Raw genomic sequence first — 11,950 nt, 5'->3', positions numbered from 1 at the left:
TTGGCTAAAACTACAGGATACATGATACTTGGGATGCCTGGCATGTAGGTCGTCATCATCACGGGGGCAGGCAGTGGAGCGTTGTTCAATATCCCAGTGTCGCATATGGCTCGTCGTCGGAGCGGTTCAATCTTGCGACAGTGCTCTGATGAGTGGATTCTTTATATGGCGCACTTCATACACAGGGCTACATTTTCTCAGGAGCCCGGCAGTACCCGTGAGTCATGAGAGCCGCAAGCAAGTCCTTGTGTGGCTACGCGGTCCACGAGCCCGACATCTCTGGCTGGGAGGAAGCTCCTTCCATCAACCGCAATCTTCTTACTCTTATGGAATTGGTAATCAGTGACTCCTATACAGAGCCATGGGCCGATGACGGGAATTACCGCGCGGCCACGCAGCGCTCAGGAGGTCGAGTATATCGGATGAAGATGATACGCGTCCCGCAACAGGCAGCCTTTTGAAGAGGACGAAGCGTAGTATTCGTATAAACCTGGCTGGACTTGGGCAGAATGGGGCGACGGGTCGCGACAAGAACACGAGTAAGAATTGTAACCCTTTTACTCCCTTTTACTCTCCTGGGGTTCTATCGTCGTCAGATTTCGTTACATGAGTGGATACAAATTGATCAAGATGTTTGGTTTGAAATTTCGTATACAGTACTAGTAGACTAGCCATGGGAAATAAGTATTGTGCAGAAGAGCCAGCTATTCCGACCTCGTGATATTACTTGCTCATATGCTTCTATCTTATAATAGTAGAAAAAAAAAAAGAGTCTCCCCATTCCTAATCTTGACGAGACAACTAGGCACCCTCCGGCTCTGCGGGTATAAATGCCGCATTCTCGAGAGGAATCTTGGCGACAATGCCGCCAGAGGCACTGCCAGCGTCGACATTCTCCTTTGCCTGCTGGCACGACTTCATGTAATTGACCAGCTGCTGCCCATTTCTCCTATATGTCTCGGTCAGCCAACAATGAAAAAGAGTCAAGTTCCTTTGCCACGTTTCCAGGCAGGCAGTCAAGTTACTGACGGGTTGATGGCGGCAACCTGGCCGGTCTGGCAGTGCGGCCCGGTCGCGCAGTAGAGAAGCCTGGGGCTCAGGTCGTTTATGGGCACGTTGAAGACCATGACGTCCTGGTCGCCCTTGTTGTAGGGGAGGTGTCCGGAGTGGATGGCCAGCGGGTTGGACTTTTGCAGCGGCTGGCAGCCCGAGCCCTCGATGCCCTCGGTGATGGTGTGGTTCCCGCTGCTGAACTGGAACTGGACAATGTCGCCCACCGCGGCGATGATAAAGTTGGGCACGATGAGATCCTGGGGGCCGCCGACTATCACGGTATGGATCTGGCTCGCCTCGCCTGGCGAGATGGTGTTGGTGCGAACTGCATGGGGTGTTAAGTTTGCGCTGCTTCCTGGGAGATGGCCCTGGGGTATTTTGATAGTCAGACTTACTTCGCAAGGGTCTGAGTTCCTCATGTGGTGCTCCGATGCCAGACTGGAGTAGGCTGGCTAGAGCCAACAGATACGGGAATGTCTTCATTTTTTCGTTTCGCTTTATGTATTAATGGTGGCGGCCGGCCGGCGGTCTCTCCAAGTGCCCGGCACTTTTACCAAGAATGTTGCCCGGTAAGGAATGAAGTAGTTGTGAAGCTCGTCCAGCGAGGTGAAGGGGACAGACAAGCCCAGACTCGGGTCCGGAGGAATGAATGGAAGGCGACCAGTCGCTACTGAAGAAGAGGAGGAGAACCAAAAAAGAACGTCGTACAGCAGACAGGTATGTTGCTTTCACTTGGGCATGGATTCTCTTTTGTGTCCTGTTCGGAAGCCGAGCACTCGATCGGTTCCGCTGGTTTCACAATAGCACGCAACTACATCGTGGCCCAGGTCAGCATCCGATGGAAAATTCGGAACTGCCAAGAAAGAACGACGGGGCCAAGGACCCGTCGATATTGACGAGACGAGGCGAGACGAGGCGAGGCGAGGCGCATCGTGTTAGTGCGCCATTATTTTTCCACTCTCGAGGAATGGGGGAATATCCCGGGCGAGCGTTTTGCCAGCGTCATGCACGGCGGCGGCGCAAGGGGGTTTGGGCGGAGAGTCGTAATGATTTGCCGTCTGGTGTTTTGCGGCTGCGGAAACAGAAAACGAAATCTGCAAATGATTGACGGCCCAAAAAAAAGGCTTATTGCTAAGCTCATGGCGTACGGCGGCGGTTCTGGAAAAAGAACGGGCTTGTTGCGGGATGCTCTGAAACAGCCCCAGATTCGCGACACCTAACTTGCTTCAGCCAAGGACGATGTCCCGTCGATACTCCAAAGCCACGTCTCAGAACAGAATACTATGTTTTGGGTGTTGCAACTGCATTCCGATGGTGATGTGGCAACTATACCTGTCGGAAACAGCATTCCGTTCACGTTTGTTGCTTATACTGATCATGACGGCATTTGACCGCGTCTCCTATCAGGAATTTATTTCAAGAAATAAAAAAAACACGGGGAATCAAAGGCGACTCATCTATTTACATGCTCGTGTTGGGAGGCGCCATGTAAAGGCCAAGGCGGTGCTGTTCACGGGCTTCCCCGACTCGGTCGACATGTCCACTTTTGGACCTCACGGAGTAGTTTCTTGTCAGATGAACCTGGTTCAGGGCATCGGCATTTTGTCTTGGCCCAAATGCTGGTTTACCACAAGCGGATATCCGTACTTGATTATACAGCCCAAGGAGTCGAGTGATCCTGGGCACCAGGGTAGCACGTCACGCCGAGTGCCTCGCAAGTTGGGGACACGCAGTCACGCCGCTTCTTCATCCATCACACCTTTGTAGCTGGCTCTTTGCAATCGTCTGCTGAAATTCATCGCAAAGGGGCCCGCCCAAGAAGACGGCAGCAACTGCAACGGCGTCTAGTTTGCACGGCCCGAGTTATGTAATCCCCTTGTTCCGGCCGAGCACCGAGTGGTCTTATTGTGCAAGGGGCCGGCGGCCCGTCTGCTGTCTCCACAATTTCCCGAGTTAAGCCCCGGGGCTTCCGTATTGCCATAATTGGAAGTTCGCATACAAAGGCGGCCACTCCGCCCTCCACGGAATAGGGTTGCATTCCCGGGTCTCCTTTTGCTTCAAAATGAATGCATTGCGTATGCTGAACGCAAAAAAACGAATGAAGAAAGCAAAACAATAACGTAGACAAGTTGCCTGGAGCCACTGCTGGCATGTTTTATCGGCACTTGTTGTGACGCGAGTAGTACTCCGTAGTGACGCCCAAATAAATGATGTGCCGGCACGCGCGGGCAACTCGGACAGATATTGCGAGTATGGGCTCTCACCATAATAAAAACCTTGCTTGACTTGAGCCTTTAGATATTCACAAGTCGCCGCGACTCGGTCAATTGATTTCAGCACTCAGACCTCGTAGGAGCTGCCCGCATGCCTCATGACTTAATCGACTCGTCAGTCAACTTTTGCGCGCCCAGTGAGTCGAGTTGGCGCTTCGGATACTTGCGGCCCGCGGGACAAGGTGAGTGATCTCAAGTGCTGTAATGTCGACCCACAAAGCATCCGATGCAAGCTCCAATCATAGCTTCAAGATGCCTGAAGGTGTTGGCACCAATGTGACGAAAAGCAGCTTCAACCCATGCTGCCAATTGAAACTCGGCGATAACCTACTGTCATCAGAAGCCAGTCATGTGATCATCTCGCGTCGGATAACCGGATAATTAGATCATTACCCCTCCTCCAATTTGTTGGGGGCTGTGGAGAACGAGGTTGACGACGTTGCGGAGCCGGCACTTGAGGGAATATAAATGGCCAGCTCCTGCCGTGAGAGGCATTTTTTCTCTCGTCTTTTTCAAAAACCCTTGCCGTTCTTCTCTTCCAAAACTCCATCAATTGCTCAGCTATTCATCCACCACAGTAGTCCGAGCACGATTGGTACGCCTCCAGCGTCTGAGGAGCCATGATGCCTCTCGCAATGGAACTATCATCAGGTCGAGGTAAAGTGAACCAAGAATGCAACCGGGTGTTCAATCTTATTCCCACCGTGTCCCGCTCTTGACGCCTCAGCACAAATCGTCCTGCCGACTTGCCATCAAACATGGTGTCGGTTGGTAGAGAGACGATTTCCTGTGTGCTTGAGTGTTTTGAGACGCGCCACGGTGAGATGATTGATCTGAGAAATACCGGTGAACTTGATCTGGATAATACCAGCGAAAGGATTTGCTTCTTGAAGACTCTTTCTGTAGCTCCCATTCCGAAGACCAACTAACTCCTGTAGCGTTCGCCTCGAACCGCCAAAATGTCCACGGATAAGATCACCTTCCTTGCCAACTGGTAGGATTGGACTGTCCCTGGGAGATTATTTGGCGCACGCATTGACTAATTGCTATTGTAGGCACGCTACGCCTTACCACGCGCCTCTGTACCTTGCTCAGGCCAAGGGATACTTCAAGGATGAAGGCATCAAGGTGGCCTTGCTGGAGCCCAACGACCCTAGTGTGCGTGTGTCATGGTATTCTCATTCATTTCCACGGGACCGCAAAGGGCTAACTGAAAAAAAAAAGGACGTCACCGAAATCATTGGCACAGGCAAAGTCGACCTTGGCTTCAAGGCCATGATCCACACTCTGGCTGTACGTCTATATTTTCAGTCTTTTTAGCATCTTCTTTCCGTGTCACAAAGCACAGTATTTTTGACTGTCGGGATACAGGCCAAGGCTCGCAACTTCCCCGTGCTCTCCATCGGAAGTCTTTTGGACGAACCCTTCACCGGTGTTGTCTACCTCAAGGACTCTGGCATCACAACCGACTTCCGCTCTCTCAAGGGCAAGAGAATCGGCTACGTCGGCGAGTTTGGCAAGATCCAGATCGATGAGCTCACCTCGCACTACGGCCTCACTCCCGCCGACTACACCGCCGTTCGCTGCGGCATGAACGTCTCCAAGGCCATCATCAACGGCGACATTGACGCCGGAATTGGCCTGGAGAACGTCCAGATGGTCGAGCTGGAGGAGTGGCTTGCCAGCCAGGGCCGCGACAAGTCTGACGTCCAAATGCTCCGCATCGACGAGCTGGCCGAGCTCGGCTGCTGCTGCTTCTGCTCCATCCTCTACATTGGAAACGAAAAGTTCATCTCTGAGAACCCGGAAAAGGTCCGCGCCTTCATGCGAGCCGTCAAGAAGGCCACGGACTTTGTTCTCGCCGACCCCCACCAGGCCTGGAAGGAGTACGTCGACTTCAAGCCCGTCATGAACTCCCAGCTCAACTGGAAGATCTTTGAGCGCAGCTACGCCTACTTCTCCCAGGACCTGAAGAATGTCGAGCGCGACTGGGACAAGGTCACCAAGTATGGTCAGAGACTTGGCGTTCTGAGCCCCGACTTCAAGCCCAACTACACCAACGAATTCCTCGGCTGGGGTCTCGAGCCCGACTCTGCCGACCCAACCGGCGACCAGAAGCGCATGGTTGAACTCCAGCGCAATGTTGCCTGCTGCGGCGGCTTCCACCGGCTTCCCCTGACTGCGAAGGCTTAAGAGGCTCGCGTGTTTACTGAAGCTGTATGCAACCAGCTACGAGGAGGACACGCTCGTGTACGACGCTCATTTCCCTCATGCAGAGTGATTTCATTTTTGGCAAACCAACTTCAACACGCTCGTTGAGCCACGTGATCAAATGCTGCAAAACTGAGTAGTTTGGAAGAATAGTAATAAAATCTCTGAACTGCCTACGGAGTGTGCGCCTGAAACATGGCATTACTATCTCGTGACATGTATTTCCTTGACTGCTGTATTAGAGGGACTGATAGTTGAAACTGCATGCGACGGTTCATGATAATCACGCAGGCATCGTCAGGAAATGGAGGATTCATCCTAGGTAATAGCTCTTGTCATTGCTAAACTAATCTAACTAAACCTACCTGAATTGATGTACATCATACAAGCGCCGTGCCTTACCGTAAACAAACGTCATAATGTGGTCAACTTGACATCTCTAGGCGCCGACAGCGCCGTTGGTCCGCTGACGAATGGTGTCGGCCATGAGTCTGTTCTTGCGCTCCAGCTCCTCGGTGCTGCTATGGTCCTTGAAGACATCGTCCATCTGCTCCAGAGTTTTGCCGTTGGTCTCGGGGACAAAGTAAAAGGTCCATGCGAACGACAAGAAGCAAAAGACGGCGAAAAACACATAGGCCCCGAATCCGGTATTTTGTACCATGGGAGGAGTGATCAAGCCCTGCAGGTGGATTAGCTTCCCCTTGTTGCTACGCGCCGGGATTTTCCAACTTGCAACTTACGACTATGAAATTGTTAAGCCAGTCTAGGTTGACCGGTGAGTCAGCGCATGCTCAGAAAGGAAGGAGAGATTCGTGTGTAACGCAGGCCCAGCGGCAGCACTTACTTGAGCATGTGGAGATGGAAACGCCCTTGGCACGGAGCGAGGAAGGGAAGATCTCGGCCGGCATGGCCCAGGGGACAGGGCCCCAGCTGGCTCCGAACGCGAGCATGTAGAAGAGAAGAAAGGCGACGCTGGTCCAGCCCTCTGCCTTGTGCGCCGGCCAGTTGTTTGAAAACTTGCCCACGAGAACGGCGATGATGAAGTGGGACACAAACATGCCGACGCTCCCGTATAAGAGGATCTTTCGCCTGCCGTATCGGTCGAGAGTCCACAAGCTGGAGATGACGCCGATGAGCTGCGTCACGTTGAGAACGCCAGACATGATGAGCTGCATGTTGTGGTCCAGCCCCATGGTTCCAAACAGCGTCGGCGAATAGTAGATGAGGGCATTGATGCCAACGAACTGGATAGGGTCAGTCTAGAGTCCGGGAGAGTGGGCGGGGGGAAACAAAGGACGACGTAACCTGTTGGAAGAACATGAGGCCCGCGCCGACATGGGTTCTGCGCCAGCAGCCCCTCTTGAAACAATCCATCCAGGTTGAGAACTCGAGCTTGAGCTTGTTGGCCACGCCGCCCTTGACGAGATTGGGGTGACGCTCGGCAAGGATGCCCTTTTGGAACCGCGACTCGGTGATGATCTCCATCCATTCCCGCTGCACGCGGGGGTCCGTCATGGGGAGGCATCGCAGTTTGGCCAGGTTCAAGAGGGCGTCCTCGTCGCGGCCCTTGGAGGCAAGCCATCGTGGGGAAAAGGGGAGGAATATAGCCCCGAACCCGAGGAGCAGGCCCGGGATGATCTGCAGCAAAAAGGGCAGTTGCCACGACCAATGCGAGCCGATGTACTGGGTGCCGTAGGTGATCCAAAAGGAAATGACGATGCCCAGGACGATGCTGAACTCTTCCAGCACCAGCAAGGTGCCGCGTATTTCCGGGGGGGATATTTCGGAAATATACAGAGGCACAACCATGCTCAACCTGGGCCCTCGGACGTCAGCACGAGCGCATAAAAAAGGGGGAGTGACAAAACAAAGAAACAGGACACGTACATGCCGATGCCGACGCCGCCGATCAAGCGGGCAGTGACGAGCATGGCATAGTCCACAGAAGCTGTCTGGAGCGCCGAGCCGACGGTGAAGATGACGACGGCAATCATGATGGAGTACTTTCGGGAATACATGTCGGCGATCCAGCCCTGGTTCAGGGCCCCTGATGTGCAGTTAGGACTAACACGCGTCGAGCGTGACGGACAGCAGGTCTCATACCGATGAAGGCGCCGAGGGTGATCATGGCCGTCATGAGCCCCTTATAGAAGCCGGCGCCGGAAGCCGTGTCGGACACCTCTTCGAATCTCCCGAGAAACTGGTCCATGACGAGAATGACGGAAATGACGCCCTGGCTGCCCCCGAGTTGGTTAGCCTTGTGCAAAAGAGAGGCCAGAGAGGTTTCGGCATACTCATAGCCAAAGAGCAGGCCGCCGATGGCACTGAAGGACGCGCAGACTGCGACGTATCGAGAAGCAGCGATGCCCCGGAAGCCTGATATTTCTGTCAGCAAGGACGATTCCCATTCCCAACATGCCCTGCAAGCATCGATGATGGGCGTACCGGGAGGCCCGTAAGGCTCTGTCGACAGATACAGCACGGCATCAGTCTCCTGGTGCTCGGCCTTGGGGGAGTCGGCGGCGACCTTGTCCATGGCCTGCAAGGTGTCGAAGGTGACGAGGTTTGGAAAAAGTCTAGAGCAAGAAAAGAAAAGAAAAGAAAAAGAAGACAAGCTGGGCACGGCCTGGGACTTGGATCAGCCAGCTGGTGAGGAGAGGGGGGATAGAGGACTCTTTTTAAAATGTCTGGTTCCGATGTCAATGTTGGAACTTGGCGGTTGCGACACCAGAGTCCAGACGCTGTCGGCGCGCCCAGCCAATGCCCACGCTGTTATTTGACGGGCATTGCGCCCAGAGCACACTAGCTGGCTAGTCGGGACTCGGGAGGAGCCCCATGGGGGAATAATCTGCATCCATCTGTTTCTGGATTCGGCTGGTTTCTGTGGGGGAACAAGGTTGGAGGTTGACATCAATTGACAGTCAATCCCCGCAGTCTTGATAGTTTGATGTGCATACACGCTGGCTCTGTCTCCAGTCCGTTTCGTGCCAAGGACGTGCAAGGACATGGGGGGCCCAAAGGAAAGGCAGGAGCGGTCAAGTGAGTGCGGCGGCATTGTACTCCGTACTCCGTACTCCGTCCTCCGTAATAGTACACTTGCAAGAAAAGCCCTAGTACTAATGCGTGTCTGCATTCAATGGTGCAGCTTGCCATGGCCCATGGCCCATCGGCAATCTATGACCATGGCGTGCGTGGCTGCTGGCGGCGAGGCGGCGAGGCGGCTTCGGGGACCCTGGCCCCCCCTGGCATTAAACTCAGTGGCTGCATGTGGCTTCCATGCGCCGAGGAGAGTTTTCTAGAAGCCCTTGGAGCACCAGACAGCGGAAGCACTCGAGCGCTCCATGTTGCGCCGAGGCGTGGCCGTGGTTTCTGTCACCAGGTCCAAAATGCAGATGCTGTCTCTCTCCCGCCTGCGATGCTCGACCATGAGCCTCGGAGACTTGTGCCACCAAGTCCTGGCGAAGCAACGACATTATTCAACAGCGGCAGGTCGGAAACAAAAGCCCAGGCCAATGGTGCGTCAGTGGTGGTGTTTTCCTGGTCCGGCGGCCACTTCTCTTCCGGGTTAGGCCGCTGGTGGCTGTTGCCATTGCCGAGCCCGATGGCTGCCGGTTGTTGCCTCCCAGAGGGTCGCGGCGGCGGCGACGAATGCCCCAAGAAGCTAGCGCCGGCGGCCACAGCTCCCTTGTCTTGTTCCCTTTCCAAACATTAAACGGGTTTTGACTTGCATGACAACGCATTCTGGGGAAAGGCCCGTCATCATTTTGTTGTCTATATTTTGACCATCCAATCGGTTTAGTTGTAATTGCGCTTTTTTTTTAAAGAAAAAAAAAACCTTCTCAATATACAGAGGAGAATCTGACAGCAGTTCCACACCTTGTGGCTCTGCAGAAGCACGGCTGGCAGGCAATCCCGCCGGTTAATGACGATTGAATGTCCAACGAATGGAACATGTTGGGCTGCGTCAATCATGTCAATAACCGACAAAGTGGCCTTCGCAACCGACTGCCGAGACGGCCATTGGTTTCGGCACGGAGAAGCATGCGAGCTCTGAGACGAACCTGTACGGAACTCGTGCGCGGCCGTCAAGTCCAATTGGTTCTTGTTTCGAGAAGTAAGCACAAAACGATGACGAGGTAGCATTACATCCAAATGCCTGCGCTTGCTAGGCTTGCGGCCTTGTTTCTTTCCTTGAAGATATGAAATAGACCGCGTGGTTCGGTTAGCTCAGGCGTAGCTGGTAGGACAGCACTGATACTATTACCGCTTTTTATATTGCCAAGCATTAGCCCCTAGGTTTTCTTCTTTCTTTCTTTTTCCTTGTTCTGGCCTTTCCAAGACAGGAACAACTGTGATTCCGACACGTCATCGACCGCGAAACTCAAATCTGTGTCTGCAGACAAACGAGCCAAATACAAGCTGCGTCTTCCCCGGTACGAGGAGGCATGCACATGTCTGGCAGAAACCGGCTTGGGCTAAAACGCAAGTCTTAACCGCACAAGTTGGCCGGGGAGACTTGCCTTTTTGCCACGATTGCGAGCGGCTATTGCATATCTAGTATTAGCAGCCATCAATGCGAAGCAAAGTCCTCGTTTTCCAGAATTATGCTCTGGGCGGCGTTTCTCGTCACTCGCGTGGCGGTTGCAGTTCAATGTTGGCTGCGCCCCTGACGAGACGCGCCCAGGCCCAAATGGTGGCGTCAAGGGCCACTGATGGGTCCGGTGCGTGTGCGCTCACAGCATGTGCATGTGGCCTTCAATGTTCCACGTCCCCCGGACGCTCCATGATGCCCCCTCATCGCTGCCCCATGGAGCCCCATGAAGCCCCAATTTTACCCCAGCCAAGGTTTAATGTTTGCTTGTTTGGGTCCGACGACGGCCGTGGCCAGGGACAACTCCGTGTCAGACATGGACTGGGCCGTCCAACAGAAACTCACGACGCCGGTCGACGTCCTTGCATCCGCCATCTCCATCAGGGTGGGTTCGTGCATTGCTTCTGCATTGCATTGCCATCAATCGGATTCGTCACAGCACCACTCGTGGGAACGGATTGGGGAAACAGCCCATGGGGAGGGTGCGAAGAGTCCTGGTGCGGTGAATAAAAGTCGAACCCAACCGACTGCGCAGAACAACATCGTCACCGCTTGCCGCCACAATATTAAAGTAATTCCCCTCTCGCTCTTCCAATCGAGTCCTTTTGGCATCCGAGCATCTCAACTGAACAGCATCCCCCCCCTATTGCAGCATCCAATAATGCCTCCCCAAAAGCTCAAAATTGGCGTCGCCGGTCTCGGACGCATGGGCAAGCGACATGCCCTCAACTTTTTCCAGTCGGTCCCTCGAGCGGAGCTTGTTGCCGTCTCTACACCAGATGCGCAGGAGCGGGAATGGGCCGAGGAACATTTGGCCCCCTCCGGAGTTCGTGTCTACGACGACTACGATGACATGCTGAAGCAAAACGGTCTCGAGGCCGTCTGCATCGCCTCAGCTACGGCCGTCCACGCGCCGCAGGCCATCGCCGCCATTGCGGCCGGCAAACACGTCCTCTGCGAGAAGCCTCTGGCCACCTCTGCTGAAGTGGTAAGCACACGGCTGTTCTACTCGCTGCAGGGCCCCAAAGAACACACGGATTCAGCAAGGTGGTGCTAATGGTTTCAGTCGCAAACAGTTGTTGACGCTGCCGCCCGCCGGCCCGACCTCAAAGTCATGTGCGGCTTCTCCCGGCGATTCGACGACAGCTACCGCGACGCCCATGCCAAGATGAAGGCCGGGCTCATCGGACGGCCGTCTGTTTTCCGAAGCCAGACCTGCGACATGCTTGACCCTTCTGGATTCTTCGTCGCGTATGCCCAGTACAGCGGCGGCATCTTTGTCGACTGCTCCATCCACGACATTGACCTGGCACTGTGGTTCTTTGGCGAGGACGGCGAGAGCAAGGTTAAGTCTGTCAGTGCCGTGGGCATCACCGCCGTCGAGCCCGACCTGCGCAAGTACAACGACCGCGACAACGCCGTCGGCCTGATTGAGTTTGTCGACGGCCGCATCGTGTACCTCTACTGCTCCAGGATGATGGCCGCGGGCCAGGAGGACACGACCGAGATCATCGGCACCAAGGGCAAGATTGGCGTAAACACGATCCCCACGGCGAACCTGGTCCGCGTCTACGAGCCCAATGGCATCAGGCACGAGGTTCCCAAGACGTACTGGGACCGATTCAAGAATGCCTTCAACACAGAGGCCAATGAGTTCACCGCCTGCTGCTTGGACGACACTGAGGTGCCCGTCAAGCTGGCAACCGCAGTGGCTGCCGTAAAGATTGGCGCGGCTCTGCAGGAGTCGATGATTTCTGGTGACAAGATTTGGTTTAACAAAGAGGGCGAGCGTGTTGAGCGATCACAGCTGTAATGACGACTC

The 11,950-nt window shown here is 54.5% G+C and overlaps 4 protein-coding genes across 4 annotated transcripts; 2 read left to right on the top strand and 2 right to left on the bottom strand.

Annotated features, from left to right (window-relative positions):
• Positions 1 to 801: 801 nt before the first annotated feature.
• MAA_02401 (Cupredoxin) lies at positions 802 to 1,536 on the bottom strand (the record flags this gene model as incomplete). The annotated part of the gene is made up of 3 exons (XM_007820399.1): positions 802 to 949; positions 1,030 to 1,378; positions 1,449 to 1,536. The coding sequence occupies 3 exons, from the start codon at positions 1,534 to 1,536 to the stop codon at positions 802 to 804; spliced, it is 585 nt and encodes a 194-aa protein (XP_007818590.1).
• A 2,749-nt stretch (positions 1,537 to 4,285) lies between these two features.
• On the top strand, positions 4,286 to 5,519 carry MAA_02402 (thiamine biosynthesis protein NMT-1; the record flags this gene model as incomplete). The annotated part of the gene is made up of 4 exons (XM_007820400.1): positions 4,286 to 4,320; positions 4,382 to 4,484; positions 4,551 to 4,619; positions 4,698 to 5,519. The coding sequence occupies 4 exons, from the start codon at positions 4,286 to 4,288 to the stop codon at positions 5,517 to 5,519; spliced, it is 1,029 nt and encodes a 342-aa protein (XP_007818591.1).
• Positions 5,520 to 5,976: 457 nt separating this feature from the next.
• MAA_02403 (hexose transporter) lies at positions 5,977 to 8,073 on the bottom strand (the record flags this gene model as incomplete). The annotated part of the gene is made up of 8 exons (XM_007820401.2): positions 5,977 to 6,216; positions 6,278 to 6,300; positions 6,382 to 6,781; positions 6,843 to 7,353; positions 7,425 to 7,584; positions 7,641 to 7,774; positions 7,832 to 7,913; positions 7,983 to 8,073. 8 exons carry the CDS (start codon positions 8,071 to 8,073, stop codon positions 5,977 to 5,979), a joined length of 1,641 nt encoding a protein of 546 aa, XP_007818592.2.
• Positions 8,074 to 10,789: 2,716 nt separating this feature from the next.
• MAA_02404 (NAD(P)-binding domain protein) lies at positions 10,790 to 11,941 on the top strand (the record flags this gene model as incomplete). Its single annotated transcript, XM_007820402.1, has 2 exons — positions 10,790 to 11,116; positions 11,195 to 11,941. The coding sequence occupies 2 exons, from the start codon at positions 10,790 to 10,792 to the stop codon at positions 11,939 to 11,941; spliced, it is 1,074 nt and encodes a 357-aa protein (XP_007818593.1).
• Between the last annotated feature and the right edge of the window lie 9 nt (positions 11,942 to 11,950).

Source organism: Metarhizium robertsii, assembly GCF_000187425.2.
Source record: "Metarhizium robertsii ARSEF 23 chromosome Unknown MAA_Scf_1, whole genome shotgun sequence".
Taxonomy (NCBI): Eukaryota; Fungi; Ascomycota; class Sordariomycetes; order Hypocreales; family Clavicipitaceae; genus Metarhizium; species Metarhizium robertsii.
This window is presented reverse-complemented; position numbering and strand designations above follow the sequence as displayed.